Source organism: Arachis ipaensis, chromosome B9 (assembly GCF_059453495.1).
Source record: "Arachis ipaensis isolate K30076 ecotype BB chromosome B9, ASM5945349v1, whole genome shotgun sequence".
Classification (NCBI taxonomy): Eukaryota; Viridiplantae; Streptophyta; class Magnoliopsida; order Fabales; family Fabaceae; genus Arachis; species Arachis ipaensis.
The window spans coordinates 53,445,185-53,461,472 of record NC_142444.1 but is presented as its reverse complement, the minus strand read 5'-3'; the positions used below and the strand labels follow the sequence as shown (position 1 = coordinate 53,461,472).

At 34.1% G+C, this 16,288-nt stretch overlaps 1 protein-coding gene across 1 annotated transcript; it reads right to left on the bottom strand.

Annotated features, from left to right (window-relative positions):
- Window positions 1-162: 162 nt before the first annotated feature.
- On the bottom strand, window positions 163-4,067 carry LOC107619037 (proteasome subunit beta type-4). The gene is made up of 6 exons (XM_016321245.3): window positions 3,767-4,067; window positions 3,535-3,611; window positions 2,848-2,977; window positions 2,415-2,574; window positions 2,155-2,340; window positions 163-545 (listed from the first exon to the last, which is right to left on the bottom strand). The coding sequence occupies exons 1-6, from the start codon at window positions 3,808-3,810 to the stop codon at window positions 432-434; spliced, it is 711 nt and encodes a 236-aa protein (XP_016176731.1). The 5' UTR covers window positions 3,811-4,067; the 3' UTR covers window positions 163-431.
- Between the last annotated feature and the right edge of the window lie 12,221 nt (window positions 4,068-16,288).

The following is a 16,288-nucleotide window of genomic DNA, read 5'->3' as shown; positions in this document are numbered from 1 at the left end:
CTCCATTAGTCCGAAGTCTAGCTTTTCACCCCACGATGGTATCTATCATCGTTTCGTTTCAAAATGTTTTCCTTCACTTTGTGTGAAGAGTAACTATTAATTATTGCCATTGAACTAGCAAGAACCAAAAACGGTAGAAGCTGAAAATATGCAGAAAGGAAATTGGTCCCCAAATCTTAAGATAATCCATATTAATTCATTTCAAAGACATGCAATGGGCTGATACTATAACAAAAGAATTCTGATAACCGAAAGAAATTCTACTGTGAAATTGAAGTCAACTCAAACAACCATGTGAAACTAAAGTGATCTATGAGCATATCAATTTTCAAAGGCTGATCCGTTTCTTATCCATTTTAACATAATGAAGAGATCTCCCAGGAAACCATTTCCTGTCCAACTGATATAATTTGTTCATTTCACATTTCAAGCTACCATGAACCTTCAGCACCGACAGTTGGATTCTTGAAGGCAGAGAATTCCCAGTAAGTCTTCAATGAGAATGGTGGGAAGAGGGTAGCACCTTCTTCAGTAATTTTGGATATCTGCAAATTTGACATTACATATGTGATAAGTATCATCACACAATAAATAAACCTTTTGTAATTGAAAAAAGAATTTATACACAAAATAAAATCCAAAAATCAATGAAAAAAGAAGTTATTCAGTTCAGATTTAGGCATTGTAAGAACCACAGTTCACAACCCTAATGGAAAATCATCTAACATTTCTAACATGGGGTAAATAAAAATTTGTATATAATAGTTTCTCTAATAAAGACTTGAAAACATAAAAATAAGAAACACTCTGATGTAAAAGAAAATGAAATTTTCACATTTTGATCACAAACAAGTTGTTATATTCAACTTATTCAACTTTTAAACATTACAACTCAATGCTATGATAACTTATGAACAACAATATGTTAGGTGTTGCTCTCTTCCAGAAAATCAGGCAATTACCAAACAAAAAAAGAAAAAAGAAAAAAAACTTTTGATCCTCTTACGTGGTTTCTTAATTGGGTAATGACTAATGAGCTAGTAAACCTAACTCCTGACCAGTTAATTTAAAATCTTGATTTAGTTGCTAAAGATGAAGGAAACTCAAACACAACCCAATATTTTATCAGATAGTCATTTTTCCTGTCACAATAGGGTTCCAAGTTAAACTTTCATTTCTTAGATTGTGAATCTCTGTATGCCAAGCTAATTTGAGCAGAGAAGACAAATTATTTTATGCATTCAAAGAAACCTTGGTCATTACTCCTGATTTCCAAGTAAGTTCACATACTTATATTGTTATGTTAACATCTAGAAACCTACTAACTTCTTTGGGATGAGTGGAGATTAGACTACAAGTATCCAAACCTAAAAAGACAAGGTGCATGTAGAGATAAGAGGCCTAGAGATCATGGTTGTTATTGATAGCAGCTCAAAGCTACTAACCAAACTTTCATAACAAGCACTAGACCAGAACCCTATACTTGTCAATAGATTAATCATGTGATTACAGTGCAAACTTGTTTAGAGAGTGACTATCATGTGAAAGCTTAAAGTGATCAGAGCCATATAAATGGTTACATCTCAAACATGCTCCCTTACGCAACAGCCTCTTTTTGGGCTTGAAATATGATTATGCATAGGCTTTTTTATTTCTTCTTTGTAGTTTGTCTTTATGCTGAATTTCTTCCTTTTGAATATAACATGGATCAAACTCTAGACCTTTTGGTCATGGAGGCTCTAATACCATGTTTAGAGAGTGATTATCATGTGAAAGCTTAAAGTGATGGGAAGAGGCACATTAATAGTTATATCTCTAACATAACCGGAAAAGAGAATATGGATTATGAAATACTAGGCATAGTGAGCTGCAGAAAATGATCATTCCATTCCAAACACCTACTTTCAAATTCCACACATAACCCTATCTATATTATGATGCCTGCTTTACTATTTACAGAAAGAATCCATTCATAATCCAAAACAAACAGAATTGGGCAATGTATTAAAATGATGAATTTGAAATAGAGAAGGCAAAACCAATAGGAAAGTATTCTAGGAAATGGGTGCAGCAGCACCTAGTCCTTGGTCGGGAAGATGTATGGCATATTTTCATAATTTTTTAGCAGAGGCAAGAAGAGGAAAAAGCACACACCTGAATCTTGTTGATAGCAGACCTATCACGATATAAGAGCACACGCATACACTTCTCCAATAGCTTGACTCCCTCTTCAAAGGTTAAATTTTCATGCCATTCATCACGTAGAATTGGCCTTGCAAGATGATTTCCAAGCCCTGTGGCTACATGATTGTCTTCAAAATTAATGCCAATCATGTTGACCTGGATAAGATTCACAAAAAGGAATAAGCATGTGGGTAACTCAGTGATAAAAATAAAGGTAAACCATTTTGTACCATGCCAAGGTACTTCTGCCCATTTTTCACACCACCCAGTACAAGTGCATTCCACAATGGGTTGAACTTGTTACGTCTATTATACATCACACGAGTTAAATAGTTATGCATTTCCTTAGGTCCCAGGGAGTTTCCGTCATCCCACATGTTGTCATAAAGGCTGCAGTGGTAAAAGGTCAAAATCAACTGTTACATGGGAAAATTAAAACATGTAACATAGAAAAGAGGAGAAAATGCAGATATACTCTTTAACTCGATGTTTGAAACACAATATAGAATATAAACACCATAAACATCAAAGAAAAGCATCTAAGATTATTTTACCTAAACAGATCCTTTTCTGCTTCATTTTAAAATAGCAAATGCACATTTATGCAACAAAATATGCGCTTATTTAAGTAACGATATAAATACATAAATACAAAGTGCTTACATAAGCTCGTCAAGGTAGCGTAGAATCTCCTGAAAATCACTTATTTCCCCACTAGCACCAAGAAGAGAATGTTTCCCAATAGGCTTCAAACGATCAATACTTTTGTACCGTAAGGTAGAGCCATAGGAACCTATTAATGTACTGATAATTGAAATGAGATGCAGACTGAGGCCAATACTAACATAAAACATCACATTCGCAACATAAAACAGATCACAACTGCCAAACCAGAACATGTAAAAAAATCATCACATATCATTGTTCCCTGCAAAAGAACCTTTTCAAAAAGCACTGTGAATGCCCGTGGAAATCAGATTCAGATGCCACTGATACAGCATTCTTTGGGTGCTGGGTATAAAGATAAACAACATACATATAACCACAATATCTAAGAATAGGTAGCACCAAATAATCACCACTAAGTCATTAACTACCAGACAAAAGTTCAATAGCCAATAACAAAATGCACATCTTTATTTCAACAAGCACATTTATTTATTTATTTATTTATTTTTTCTAGAGAAACGAAAAGAAGAAACTTTTACTTGACCATAATATTATCATAAAATTTTTCAGCTGAAAAACATATAATAGTTAACTGAAAACAAAATCAAATACACTCACCCCGATTTCTAACAATAACCCCTCCCACAAAAAAATCAATTTAAATATTTAACAGAATCTTACCTCCCATGTCAGCAGCCATAAGAATCCCATTTTTGTATTTGAGAGCAACCACAGAGGTTCCAGTTACATAGGGATACCTAACAAGTGAAATCAAAATTTCAGGGTCAACAATAATCCATCCATTTTGTACGCGAAAGCGAACGGGGACAGATACATTGAAACGAAAAATCGAATTGGTGCATTGAAATTTGAAGAAAAAGGAATGAAGATTGATGGAGTAGAGAGAACTTACAGAGTTCGCTGTGTATCAGAGACTGAGTCCAAGTTAGAGGCCATCGTAGTGAGCAAGAAAACAATTGCAAGCAAGAGAGAAAGGTAAAGAGTAAAGCATGTAAAGGTCTTACGGAGGGGGAGCAAACAACGGCGTCGTTTAAAGAGTTTATTTTTCGTTTCTTTTTGTTGAAGAAACGATTTTCGATTTGGCCGTTGCTGAAGCTCTTATATTTCAGCAGGTGATAAACTGCGCTGGCGTTATTATTTAGTGGACACCTACACGCACAGACAAAAACTGTTCCGCTGCAGTGGTTGCAGAGAGGGATTTATGTGAGTTGGGATAATCAATATAAGTTAATTAATGATAGTTTTTTTTTTTTATTGGACAACTCCAATTTTAAGTATTTCAATGGATTAGATAACTTCCAATCTTAGATACACAACAAATTCATATATTTATCACATATTTTATTATTTTTTTTAATTGTATTTTTTAGAGTTTAAACCTTAGACCTCGAAGTAGAGAGGGGAAAAAAATGCTATTAGAGCCTGATAGTTATGTTTTTAGATTGGATATTTTTGTAGGTCATGAAAATTTTTGGTTGTAAGAGTGGGCTTGGAATTTTTTAAGGATTGTTTTTGTATTGTATAGGGTCTAACGGTGGAAGAACAGATTTTGCTTTTGAAAATATTCAGTTTGAGAGAGAAAACTAGCATGTTGATATTAGGCATAGGTAATTGGACCGTGTAACATGGGAAAAAGAATTTGTTTCTTCTTTTTATATATAGTAGAGACTTGGAAGGACTTAGGAGGTAGAAGAAAAAAAAAATAACTAACATTAGAAATAACCTAAGCATTGACATGAGTACTATTCAAACTATATGATAATATATTAATATTAAAACTTTTACTAATGTTATATTAAATAAAAAATTTTATTTGGTGAGAGTGATTATAATCAAATACTCGAGCCACTGTTTGGTTAAAAAAAAACATTGCAAATGACAAGTTGTGGTCATAGATGAGGTCGAACATTATTGTTGCAATGTAAGATCATTTTAGAATTTCAGGTAGGACAATTGATAAATCGATAATGTATGGAGAACATGAACATTAGGTACACATGCATGTTTAGTCTAATTTATACGGAAATGTGTTAAATAGGAGTTGATTGAGTGGAAGTGCATGTGATTAGTAGTTGCTGGGTATTTAAAGTTCTGAGGGTTTAGGTGTTAACAAAAGCTGGTAATGATTAAGGTTGTAATCAGTGTATGAAGTTTGGAAGTTGATCATGGTTAAATCTTAAAATAAATCCACCGGTTTAAGTCCCTCACTACTAGGTACAATACCATATGTTATTCCAATTTTCACCATGCATTCAAAACATTATTTTTCTATTTCAAAGTAAACATATTGGACTCATGGAAATTAGGTATTTCTTAAATCTATGTAATTTGTTATTATTTTATGTTTTATTAGTTTCTAATTTAATATTTTTATATTAGAAAAAATATTAAACAAAGATTAGAGTAATTGTATTCTTGTAGATTGATAAAAAAAATTATAAGTTGTAATTTTTTGAAATTTTACTATTTCAAACTAATTTTCAAGTAATTATATTTTTTCTTTATCATCTTTAAGAAATCGGTTAATTTTTTATCTATTTAATTTAGGATTATTTTATATTTTATTGGTTCCTTAATCAATTAACACAAGGTTAAAAAATAAGATGAAAGACGATTGTCTATCACATTAAAAAAGAAATTGCTACAATGTTTAGTTTTAATTTAATTATTAAAATTTTAAATTATTCAAAATTTAAAAAATACCATTTTAAAGTATTTTATAATTTTTATTTGTATAATAATTTTTTTATGTTAAAAATAGATTAAATATTATTAGTTTTTTCACATTTAATATTATGGTTTTGGGTGTAGCTAATAATAAAACAATGTACGATGATTTTCATGTATCATATTATTTTTTTCATGTTAACAGTAAATTTAATATTATCTTGATATATAAAATTATAACTTTTGTTTTAATAACAAATAAGATGCAACAATCTTTTCGATCATATTAAAATTTAGCATTATAAATATTTTTTGAATTAATTTGAAAAATAAAAACCCTAATATTTATTGATCATATTATTATTATTATTATTATTATTAGTTGCCTATGGTATCTCTCAACCCGATAGGTCAAAGACTAATTCATCGCAGATCTGAACTCCATTTAAGGGTCTGCCAATGAGTTGCTACATGCATAAGGCGGAATTCGAACCCCCGACACTTGTTTAAGCAGACGAGTGAGCTGACCACTCGACCCAAAGTAGTAGTAGTAGCAGTAGTAGTAGTTGTTGTTATTGTTGTCGTCGTCGTCGTCGTCCTGGCCCTATCCATTTTAAGATTAGAATTTTTAACATTTGTTTAAGTAGACTAATAAATTAATTATTAGATCAAATTAAATTAATTAAATTTTATATAAAATTTAATTTTAATATATAATTAGATTCATATAATTAGATGGTTTTTAAAATATTAAATTTAAAAATTAATAGTTTTAATATTTTTATGACTTCAAAATTTTAATATAATCATAAAAAATTAATTATCAAGATAAATTTTTTTATTTATATATTAAAAGTTCCAAAGCAAGTCTTGTAAGTTTTAACAAATTTTACATAGAATAATCTTGTCTATCCATTTTCTGTAGTCAATAGTTTTTGACAATTTTCTTGTAAAATCATTTTTGCGTAATTTTTTATTATAAAGTAAAGTAATTTTAGTTAGAATATTTAAGAGATGTGCTATTTTACCAATGGAATATGTAGTTGGCAGTTTCCAATTACGAATATGTAATGTATACTAATTGTAGTTTTATAGAATTATTTTTGATGGGTTTGACAGGCTCATACGTGTCTCTCGCAACTTGTTTTCGCTGAAAATATACTTACCTTTCGTCTTAAATTATTTCTCTCCAAAATTTAAATTATATCTGTTTGATTTGTTTCCAAAAAATATATCCTCTTTTTTTTACGAAATATAAAGCTTCGTGTACTATTTATCCTCCTCAACGCCACAATGAAATCGCGATGTGATAGTTTTCGACCTTCTGCTATGTTATGCTGGTAAGGATGGTTTGTTCGGATATTGTTTATTTTACCTGGCTGAAATCAATTTTGAGATTCGAGTTTTGATTCGATGATTATATAAATACCTGTGATTTTGACGATTTTGGAGTTTCAGTTCGATTGTTAATAGCATTTGGTGGGAAAAAATACGGGATAGTTTTACACAGCTAATTTTTTGCTTGCATCAATTTAATTTGTGTTTAATTTAGGATTGCATCAATTTAATTCGTGTTTGATGTGAGTTTCATTCGATGGGACACCGGGGGGTTCCATGGGATGTCACACGGCTCGTGTTAGAAAGCGACTCGCTTTGACACGGCTCGTGTGAGAGATCAGATGATTGTCACACAGCTCGTGTGATAGATCTAAGGGTTGTCACACGGCTCGTATAAGAGATTGTTGAGTTAACAAATTAACTAAATTAATTAGTGATGACAAACATTATTTTTGGGCAAAATAAATAATTAGTGTTGAGTGTTAATAATTATATGTTACTAATTATTTATTATATGTTGCAGCCCAAATTGGTATAAAAATAATATAGCAAGGCTGGTGGGTCAATAAACAAGCAAAGCCCAAAAGAAACAAAGCCAAAGGAACCAACGGGCTAAGCTAATCAAAATCGATCCAAGCCCATCTCCATCAATTCAAGTTGATCACACCAAACTTCTCATACAAGATTGAAGTCTTCACTCTTTCTCATTGCTTCCAAAGCAACATTCATTTCCTCTCTGCCTTAGTCAAATCACTGAGTTTAGAAAAAGTAAGAAAGAGAGCTTAGTCCCTAAGCTAGTCATGAAAAAAGAAGGAAAGAGAAGGTTAAGCAAAGAAGGGTAAGGTCTAATCATCCATATCAAGAAAAGATCAGAAAGCTCAAGGTAATCCATTTCCTCTTGCATGAAACACACTTTGTTTTCTTCATCTTCAACTCCCTGTATCTCCATTTTGAGCTATATGAAAAAGAGAATTTCTGTTCTTTTCTGCTGTAAATCCACGGTCTCAAACATGTATTGGGGACCAAGTTGGTTTTCAAGGGCTCAGATCAAGTTGACCATTGAAAGACTCTTGTAGTTGCTGCTTTATGGCTTTCGGTCAAGATGAAGAAGTCAGAAGCAAAGTTTCTACTCTGAAGTTTAATGAGAAAAAGTGAATCTGTGGGTTGGTAAAACTCAAAGCTCAAGGTGTTGACCTTGGAAGAAGAACCCAACAACATGCAAGGAGATAAAAGAAGTCTTGCTGTTCATTCAGAAGCCAAGGAGAGAAAACCAGAATTTGAGAATAGTGTTCTGCAAAGAAGTTCCTCTACTTGGATAATGCTTTCTTTCAAAGAAGCATTCGGCCAATACTAAAGAACTGTATCTGAGGTTTGCGAATCTGGTTTTGCATATAGCAAAGAGGCTGCTGATGAAGTCAATCTCCTTCATGTTTTACAGATTGTAATGTACTTTTCTATGTTTATCTTTCTGTAATTTCTTGTGAGAAAAGACATTGTGAGAAAGCTCAAGTAAAAGCCATGAGTGGAAAAATGCTGAGAGATACACTTGAGAGAAAAGCCTAGAGTTATTTTCAGATTTCTTTAGGAATGTCTGTGTCTTGTATCTTGTACCCGTGAGGTATCCCTTTCTTAGTTGAGTCAGCACTAAGAGTGAATAGTTAGGTATTAGCATAGCCAATGTCAAGTTAGGTTAGAACTTGAGTGTGAAAGGATTGTGTCAATCCTGTGGAATTGGTATATGTAATACTGTTAACTATAGTGGAAATTCCTTCATTGTTGTAGAGGAGACTGGATGTAGGTTGCATAGCACAATGCAACCGAACCAGGATATATGCTGGTGTTAGCTTTTCTCTTCTCTGTACTGTTCTGTTTTCTGATATTCATGAGACAATAACAAATTGTCTCATAAATTTCTGCTGTTGAGTTCAAATAGAATCAGAATTCAAAGTTTGTTTTAAAGGATCATAACAGCAACTTAAAAAGAAAGGCATAGATTCAACCCCCCTTCTCTAAGCCTACCACAACCTTCAATTGGTTTCAGGAGCTAAGGTCTCAAGAATCAAGCTTAACCGCTTGGAGCAAAGATCCAATGGCAAACAACTTGGGCACAACCACAGTTGCCTACACCCTCACTGAAGGCCAGTCAAACAACCGGCCACCTTTCTTCAACGGGAAGAACTATGCCTACTGGAAAAAAAGGATAAGGATATTCATCCAATCCATTGACTACAACATATGGAAGATTGTTGTGAGCGGTCCCAAGATCCTAACAAAAACAAGTGCTGATGGAGTAGTGACTCCAAAAGAAGAAGCTGAATGGAATAAAGATGATAAGAAGAAGATGGAGCTGAATGCTAAAGCAATCAACCTTCTTCACTGTGTTATCAGCTTTGAAGAGTACCGGAAGGTGTCTAGATGCAAGACAGACAAAGAAATCTGGGAAAAACTCCAGGTTACACACGAAGGCACTAAACAAGTCAAAGAAACGAGGATTGATATGCTGCGAAAAGAGTACGAGATGTTTAGCATGAAGGATGGAGAAAGCATTGATGAAGCGTTTGAGAGATTCTCAATCGTAATCAACAACCTTGATGCTATGGGTACAAACTATGCAGAACAAACCTTAGTGAAAAAACTCCTTAGAAGCCCCACAAAAGAATGGAAAATCACTGCCACTGTCCTAATCGAGAGCAATAACCTAAGTCCCATAACCTATGATGAGCTAAGAGAAAACCTCCTTGCCTATGAAACCATACACACAAACACAGACTCAAAAAAAAGGAAATATCCCTCAAGTCACAAATAGAACCAAAAGAGAGTGAGTCTAGTGATGATATTTCAGATGATGAGCTTTTGTTTTTTGCTAGGAGATTTAGAAGGATGATGAAGAACAAGGGCAAATACAAGGGTTCAAGTTCAAAGGAGCACAAGATCGACTTGAGCAAGGTGACGTGCCATCACTGTAAGGAGGCTGGACATTTCAAGCTAAACTGTCTAAAGCTCAAAAAGGAGGACAAAGGTAAGAAGGAAAGGAAGAGAGTGCTCATGACAGCTTGGGAGGATCTTGAGAACGACTCAAATGAAGAAGAAGAATCTGAAGGAGATGATAAAGACTGCTTTATGGCTGGAAACAACAATCTTGATGAGGTAAATTACTATGATTTGACCATTGAGGACTTACATGCTATTATTGATGATCTCACTTTAAACACATCAAAACTGCTTGATAAGTATAATGAATGCAGATCTGAAAGAAATGTGTTAAGAGCTGAAAATAATTTTTTAAAAGAAAAAGTGAAGAAAACTGAATGTGCTTTGGACATTATTGAAGAAAACAGATTTCTAAAATCTGAACTTAAAAAATTAAAAGGAAAGCACATTGTGGATCCTTCTCATGAGTTAATTGCTGAAAATGAAAGATTAAATGATATGATTAAAAGGCTGAATGGTGACTTAGCAAAATTTGCTCAAGGTTCTAGTAACTTGGACAAATGACTTGCAAGTCAAAGACCATTGTTTGAAAAATATGGTTTAGGTTATATAGCAAAGGAAGATGCAGTTTCAAATGTCTTCTCTATAAAGTTTGTGGCTTCTTCATCAAATACCAAAACCATACCAAACAAATCTGATATTGGATATGCTCTAACATTTGAAGAAAAATTTGATGAAGTAGACACAAGTGAAAATGAGACTTCACCAAGTACCGAACCGAGTTCAAACAGACTAGGCTTGGGATACATTTCAAAAAATGAGGGAGCTTTCAAGAAACCACTTTTTTACAACAAAATCTCATTTTCGAAAAATCCAAAGGTTTTCAAAAATTCTGGTGAAAATATTTTTGCAAAGAGAAATAATTATAACAAAAATCAGTTTGTCAAAAGAAATGCATCTCCTCCAAAAACTAGAAAATTTTAACCCTTTAATCACTTCAACCAATATAACTCACCTCAATTTCAGCGACACACATCAGAAAATCATTATGTTAATTGCAAGAAATTTGGTCACTCATATGCACAATGTTTCATTGAAAAGAGAGTTGTAGGAAACAAAGTTTACAATGTTGTTTGTGATTTCAATGCACTTGGGCAACCAAGATGGATTAACTTCAAAGGATCCAAATTAATTTGGATACCTAAGGCTACTTGAAACTCTTCATGCAGATTTGCCTAGCATCCAAGAACAAAAAGGACATGTGATACATGGATAGTGGATGTTCAAGGCACATGACTGGAAGGTCAACCTACTTCATCAAACTAAATAAGTATGATGGAGGTTTTGTGACCTTTGGAGATGATGGTAAAGGTAAAATCATTGCTGTTGGAAAAGTAGGTAATGAGCAATCTACTTTCATTGATGATGTACTTTTGGTATGTGGCTTGAAGCACAATCTTTTGAGCATAAGTCAGCTGTGTGATTTAGGATATTTAGTGACTTTCAAAAGACTTGAATGCTGTGTTGTTAATGAAAAGACAAATGAAGTGATGTTTGTTGCTAAGCGTTTTAATAATATATATGGACTTACTCTTGATGAACTAAAGGATCAAAATGTAGCTTGTCTTCACTCTAAAGAATCTGAAAAGTGGTTATGGCACAAAAGATTGGGCCATGCAAGTATGTTTCAAATAAACAAACTTGTAAAGAAAGAATTAGTAAGAGGCCTTCCTTTGATAAAGTTTGACAAAGACATCACTTGTGATGCTTGCCAAATGGGAAAACAAACAAAAAATTCTTTTAAACCAAAGGAAGACATCTCTACTAAAATACCACTTGAATTGCTACACATTGATTTATTTGGTCCAACAAGAACTCAAAGCCTAGGTGGTAAACATTATGGTTTAGTAATTGTGGATGACTATACTAGGTTTGGTTGGGTTTTATTTCTTGCACACAAAAATGAAGCCTTTTCGGCCTTTGAACCTTTTTGCAAGAAAATTCAAAATGAAAAGGATTTAAAAATATCTTCTATAAGAAGTGATCATGGAACTGAATTTGAAAATAATTTATTTGAATCCTTTTGTGAGGAATTTAGAATATCTCACAACTTCTCTTGTCCAAGAACACCACAACAAAATTGTGTTGTGGAAAGAAGAAATAGAAGCATACAAGAGATGATAAGAGCTATGCTTTGTGAGAGTAATGTTCCAAAATTTCTTTGGGCTGAAGCGGTTAACATGGCTTGCCACATTTTGAATAGAACAATCATAAGGAAATTTTTGAAGAAAACCCCTTATGAACTTTGGAAAGGCTACCCACCAAACTTAGACTACTTGCACATATTTGGATGCAAATGTTTTGTTTTAAATAACAAGGATAATTTGGGAAATTTTGATCCAAAGGCATATGAGTGTTTGTTTGTAGGGTATTCCACAACTAGTAAAGCATATAGGGTTTATCATCAAGATGCTAGGATTATTGAGGAGTCCATACATGTTACATTTTGTGATACTAACTTAGTGCAAAGCATTTTGGAAGATTGTGATGCAGGAAATCAAGCTCAAAAGGAAAATGAAACCACTCAAAATAATGAAAAGGAAAAGTCTGGTCAAACTGAACCAGAAACTACAACTGCTGAAAATTCAAGAGACAATTCCATTTTGCCTCATAAATCTGAAGGAAATCCTGAAGCCAGCAGCACCCAGAATCCCTTGGTATCTGAATCTGCCTCCAAATCTACCAGACCTTGTGAATGGAGATTCTTAAAGAATTATCCTGAGGAATTTGTCATTGAGGACATCTCTCATAGAGTGCAAACACGGTCTTCCACTAGAAAGGCAAATGAAGGATCAAACATTGCCCTTCTTTCACAAATAGAGCCTCAAAATGTCAAGGAAGCCCTTAGTGACCCCTCTTGGGTTAAAGCTATGGAGGATGAGCTTCTTGAGTTTGAAAAGAATCAAGTGTGGACTTTGGTTCCAAGGCCAAGTGGAAAGAAAGTGACCGGCACCAAGTGGATATTCTGGAACAAGTTGGGAGAAGATGGTAGCATTGCAAGAAACAAGGCAAGGCTAGTGGCACAAGGATATGACCAAGAAGAAGGAATAGACTTTGATGAATCCTTTGCCCTTGTTGCCCAAATGGAAGCCATAAGACTTCTCTTAGCCTATGCTGCATTTTGTGGTTTTAAATTATATCAAATGGATGTGAAATGTGCATTTTTGAATAGTGTGATAGATAGAGAAGTGTATGTGGAGCAGCCTCCTGGTTTTGAAAATAAAGAGCATTCTAATCATGTTTTCAAATTATCTAAAGCTCTCTATGGTTTAAGACAAGCTCCTAAAGCTTGGTATGAGAGACTTAGCTCTTTTCTTTTGAAAAATGATTTTCAAAGAGGCACCACTGACACAACTCTATTTATCAAGAACTCTAATGATTCTTTTATTCTAGTCCAAATATTTGTTGATGACATTATTTTTGGATCAGCCAATAAATCCCTCTGTTCTGATTTTGGAAAACTCATGACAAGTGAATTTGACATGAGTATGATGGGTGAACTTAATTTTTTCCTTGGGATGCAAATTAAACAAACTAAAAAAGGTATTTTCATTCATCAAGAGAAGTATGCCAAGGAATTAGTTAAGAAATTTGGTATGGAAAATGCCAAACCTATGGGAACTCCCATGCATCCTAGTTCAAAATTAGATAAGGGAGAAACTGAGAAAGATGTTGATGAGACTAGGTATAGAGGAATGATTGGTTCTCTTATGTACTTAACTTCCTCTAGACCCGATATTGTGCAAAGTGTTGGATTGTGTTCTAGGTTCCAATCCAAACCAAAAGAGTCACATCTTTCTGCAGTTAAGAGAATCATTAGATATGTTCATGGCACATCCAATTTTGGTCTTTGGTATCTTAAGATTGATGATTTTTCTGCAGTCGGTTATTGTGATGCAGATCTTGCTGGTGATAGAGTTGATAGAAGGAGTACTTCAGGCCTATGTTGCTTCCTTGGAAAGTCATTGAATGTTTGGTCAAGTAAAAAAGCAAAACAGTGGCCTTATCCACTGCAGAGGCTGAGTATATTGCTGCTTCTTCTTGTTGTTCTCAGCTTTTATGGTTAAAAACACAGCTTGCCGATTACAAATTAAATGCTGAAAATATTCCCTTGATGTGTGATAATATGAGTGCCATTAATATTTCTAAAAATCCAGTTTTGCACTCTAGGACTAAGCATATTGAAGTGAAATTTCACTCAATAAGAGAACATGTCCAAAAGGGGGATATTAGCATTCAATTTGTTAAATCAGAGGAGCAATTAGTAGATATTTTTACAAAACCATTAGCTGAGGACAGATTCTGCATGCTTAGGACCAGTCTAGGAATTTTGAGTTATTATTCTTTGTTTGATAATTGCTGATGTATTCACTGGAGCTTTTTGTCTCATAAACAGGTATGAGACAATTCTGGGCAGAAGAAGAACGTTCCCCTTAATCAGCGTGTTTTGGGCTTGTTGCAAGTGAGAAATGATTTGGGCCAACCTCATAAATCAGATTCAGAGTGGTCCTATGTGTTTTCTTAAATCCAACCATCTCTGGGCCCATATATGAATGTTACAATATTTGTTTGGTTGTTATTTTTTGATGGGCTGTGTGTTTAAAATTTTTTGAAAGGATTTTCATTTAATGTTTTTGATCCAAAGAGATTTTCAATTTGATTTTTTCTCAAAATTTAAAATTAATTTCCCATTTTATTTTAAAAATCAAATAAAATCTTTCTTTCATGAGGTCATGTCTTTTCAAGTCAAATCAGTGGTGATGCAGTTGTATGGTTTGAGAAACTTTCTTTTGGGTATGGTTACCAACACTCCCTCTCTTCCCTCTATAACTTCTCCTCAAACTCTTCAGTTTCTTCCCACTCTCTTTACTGCTTCCCTTCCCTCAAAAGCCTAAATATTACCAAATGAGGAAGAAAACCATTGCTAAAAGGCCTCCTCGTGAGAAAATCCTCAAGCGTTCCTCCAAGCCATCAACTCGCTCCCAAGACCAAACCTTCACACCCTCTCCTTCTCCTCCTACCTCTCCTCCTCGGTGTGACCCCATGGCTCGTACCAAAAACACTCCTAGATTCCCTGCCTCTGCCAAGCCGACGCCACCACCGAAGGTGACTCCTTCCAAGCCAGGCTCCTCAAAACCTGGTTCTTCAAAGCCTAACTCCTCCAAAGGCAAACGTCCGGCGGTTGAGGAACCTGTTTTCGAACCAACACAACCAAAATCCAGGTCGGTTCCTGTGCGCTCTCAATGAGGTAAAACTCGAGTCCCTCTCAAAAATGTTAAAGAACCAGACATTGGACCTTTTGATCACAAAGCTCATTTTTTGACCTCTCATTCGAACTATAACCCCTATAGATTCAAATCTACCATTAATAATGACTTTTATGAGGGGGTTATCCAGTATCGTATCATGTGTCCATCTTTTCTCGCTAATTTGCCATCTTTGAAAAGAAAAGGTTTTCCATTTGTTAATAACTTGATTTTTCTGGACTAGAATCATCTTTTTGACATCAAAAAGCCTGTTTATCCCTTATTGGTCAAAAAATTTTATGCCAACATGACTTATCATGAAGACACTGCTCACTCATATGTAAAGGGCCGAGATATAGTTTTAAAAAATGAAACTATCAGTGATGCTTTGAAGTATACTGATGTTGGGCCTTGTGCTTACACTTCAGTTAAGTGGGATGAAGGTGTTGGAATTTCTTATAATGATACATTGGCTCACATTTGTGAATATGTTTCCTTAATTGATGGCATTACACCCACTCACAAAGCCCTAGGACATGAGCGTGCTCAGTTGCACCGAATGATTAACCACATTATACTTCCTCAAAGTGGCTCATATCAAAGGGTTTCTGACGTTAGGATTTTATGGTCGTAAAGAATTTTATAAAAACAGTCGCGTTGTAGATATAGTCTCTAAACCAACAGAAATCCCTTCGTACAAATGTTTTGGTTGTCACAAGTAACAAACCCCTAAATAAATTGATAACCGAAGTATTCAAACCTCGGGTCGTCTTCTCAAGGAACTGCAGGGAAGTATGTTCTTATTATTGGTTATGGAGATTGTAAATTGGGGTTTTGAGAATGAGGAGTGAATAATTTAATTAGCAAATAAAGTAAATGAAGAACAAGCAATTTAAATGGCAAGTAAAATAAACAAATGACTGTAAATACTTTTGGCAAGGTATGAGAAATTAGAGGTCCTATCCTAGTTACCCTTATCAATGATGATGAGAATTGAATCTTAATTCCACTTTGTTAACCTTTACTAAGATAAAGGAAGGTCAAGGGATTAATTGGTTGATCTTCGAATCCTATTTATTTACTAAGGAAAGATTGGGATTATTGAAGTTCAATTCAATTAACAAAGATAACAATTACCATTCATGTTTGAGTTTGATAACTCCTGAATTACT

Excerpts from the sequence above, each read along its gene's own strand:
- LOC107619037 (XM_016321245.3), bottom strand. The coding sequence starts at position 3,810 with ATGGCCTCTAACTTGGACTCAGTCTCTGATACACAGCGAACTCT. Across the intron at positions 2,978-3,534 it reads TATGGCTGCTGACATGGGAG|GTTCCTATGGCTCTACCTTA; the intron begins GTAAGATTCTGT and ends GTACATTAATAG. Across the intron at positions 546-2,154 it reads CTGCTATCAACAAGATTCAG|ATATCCAAAATTACTGAAGA; the intron begins GTGTGTGCTTTT and ends TCAAATTTGCAG.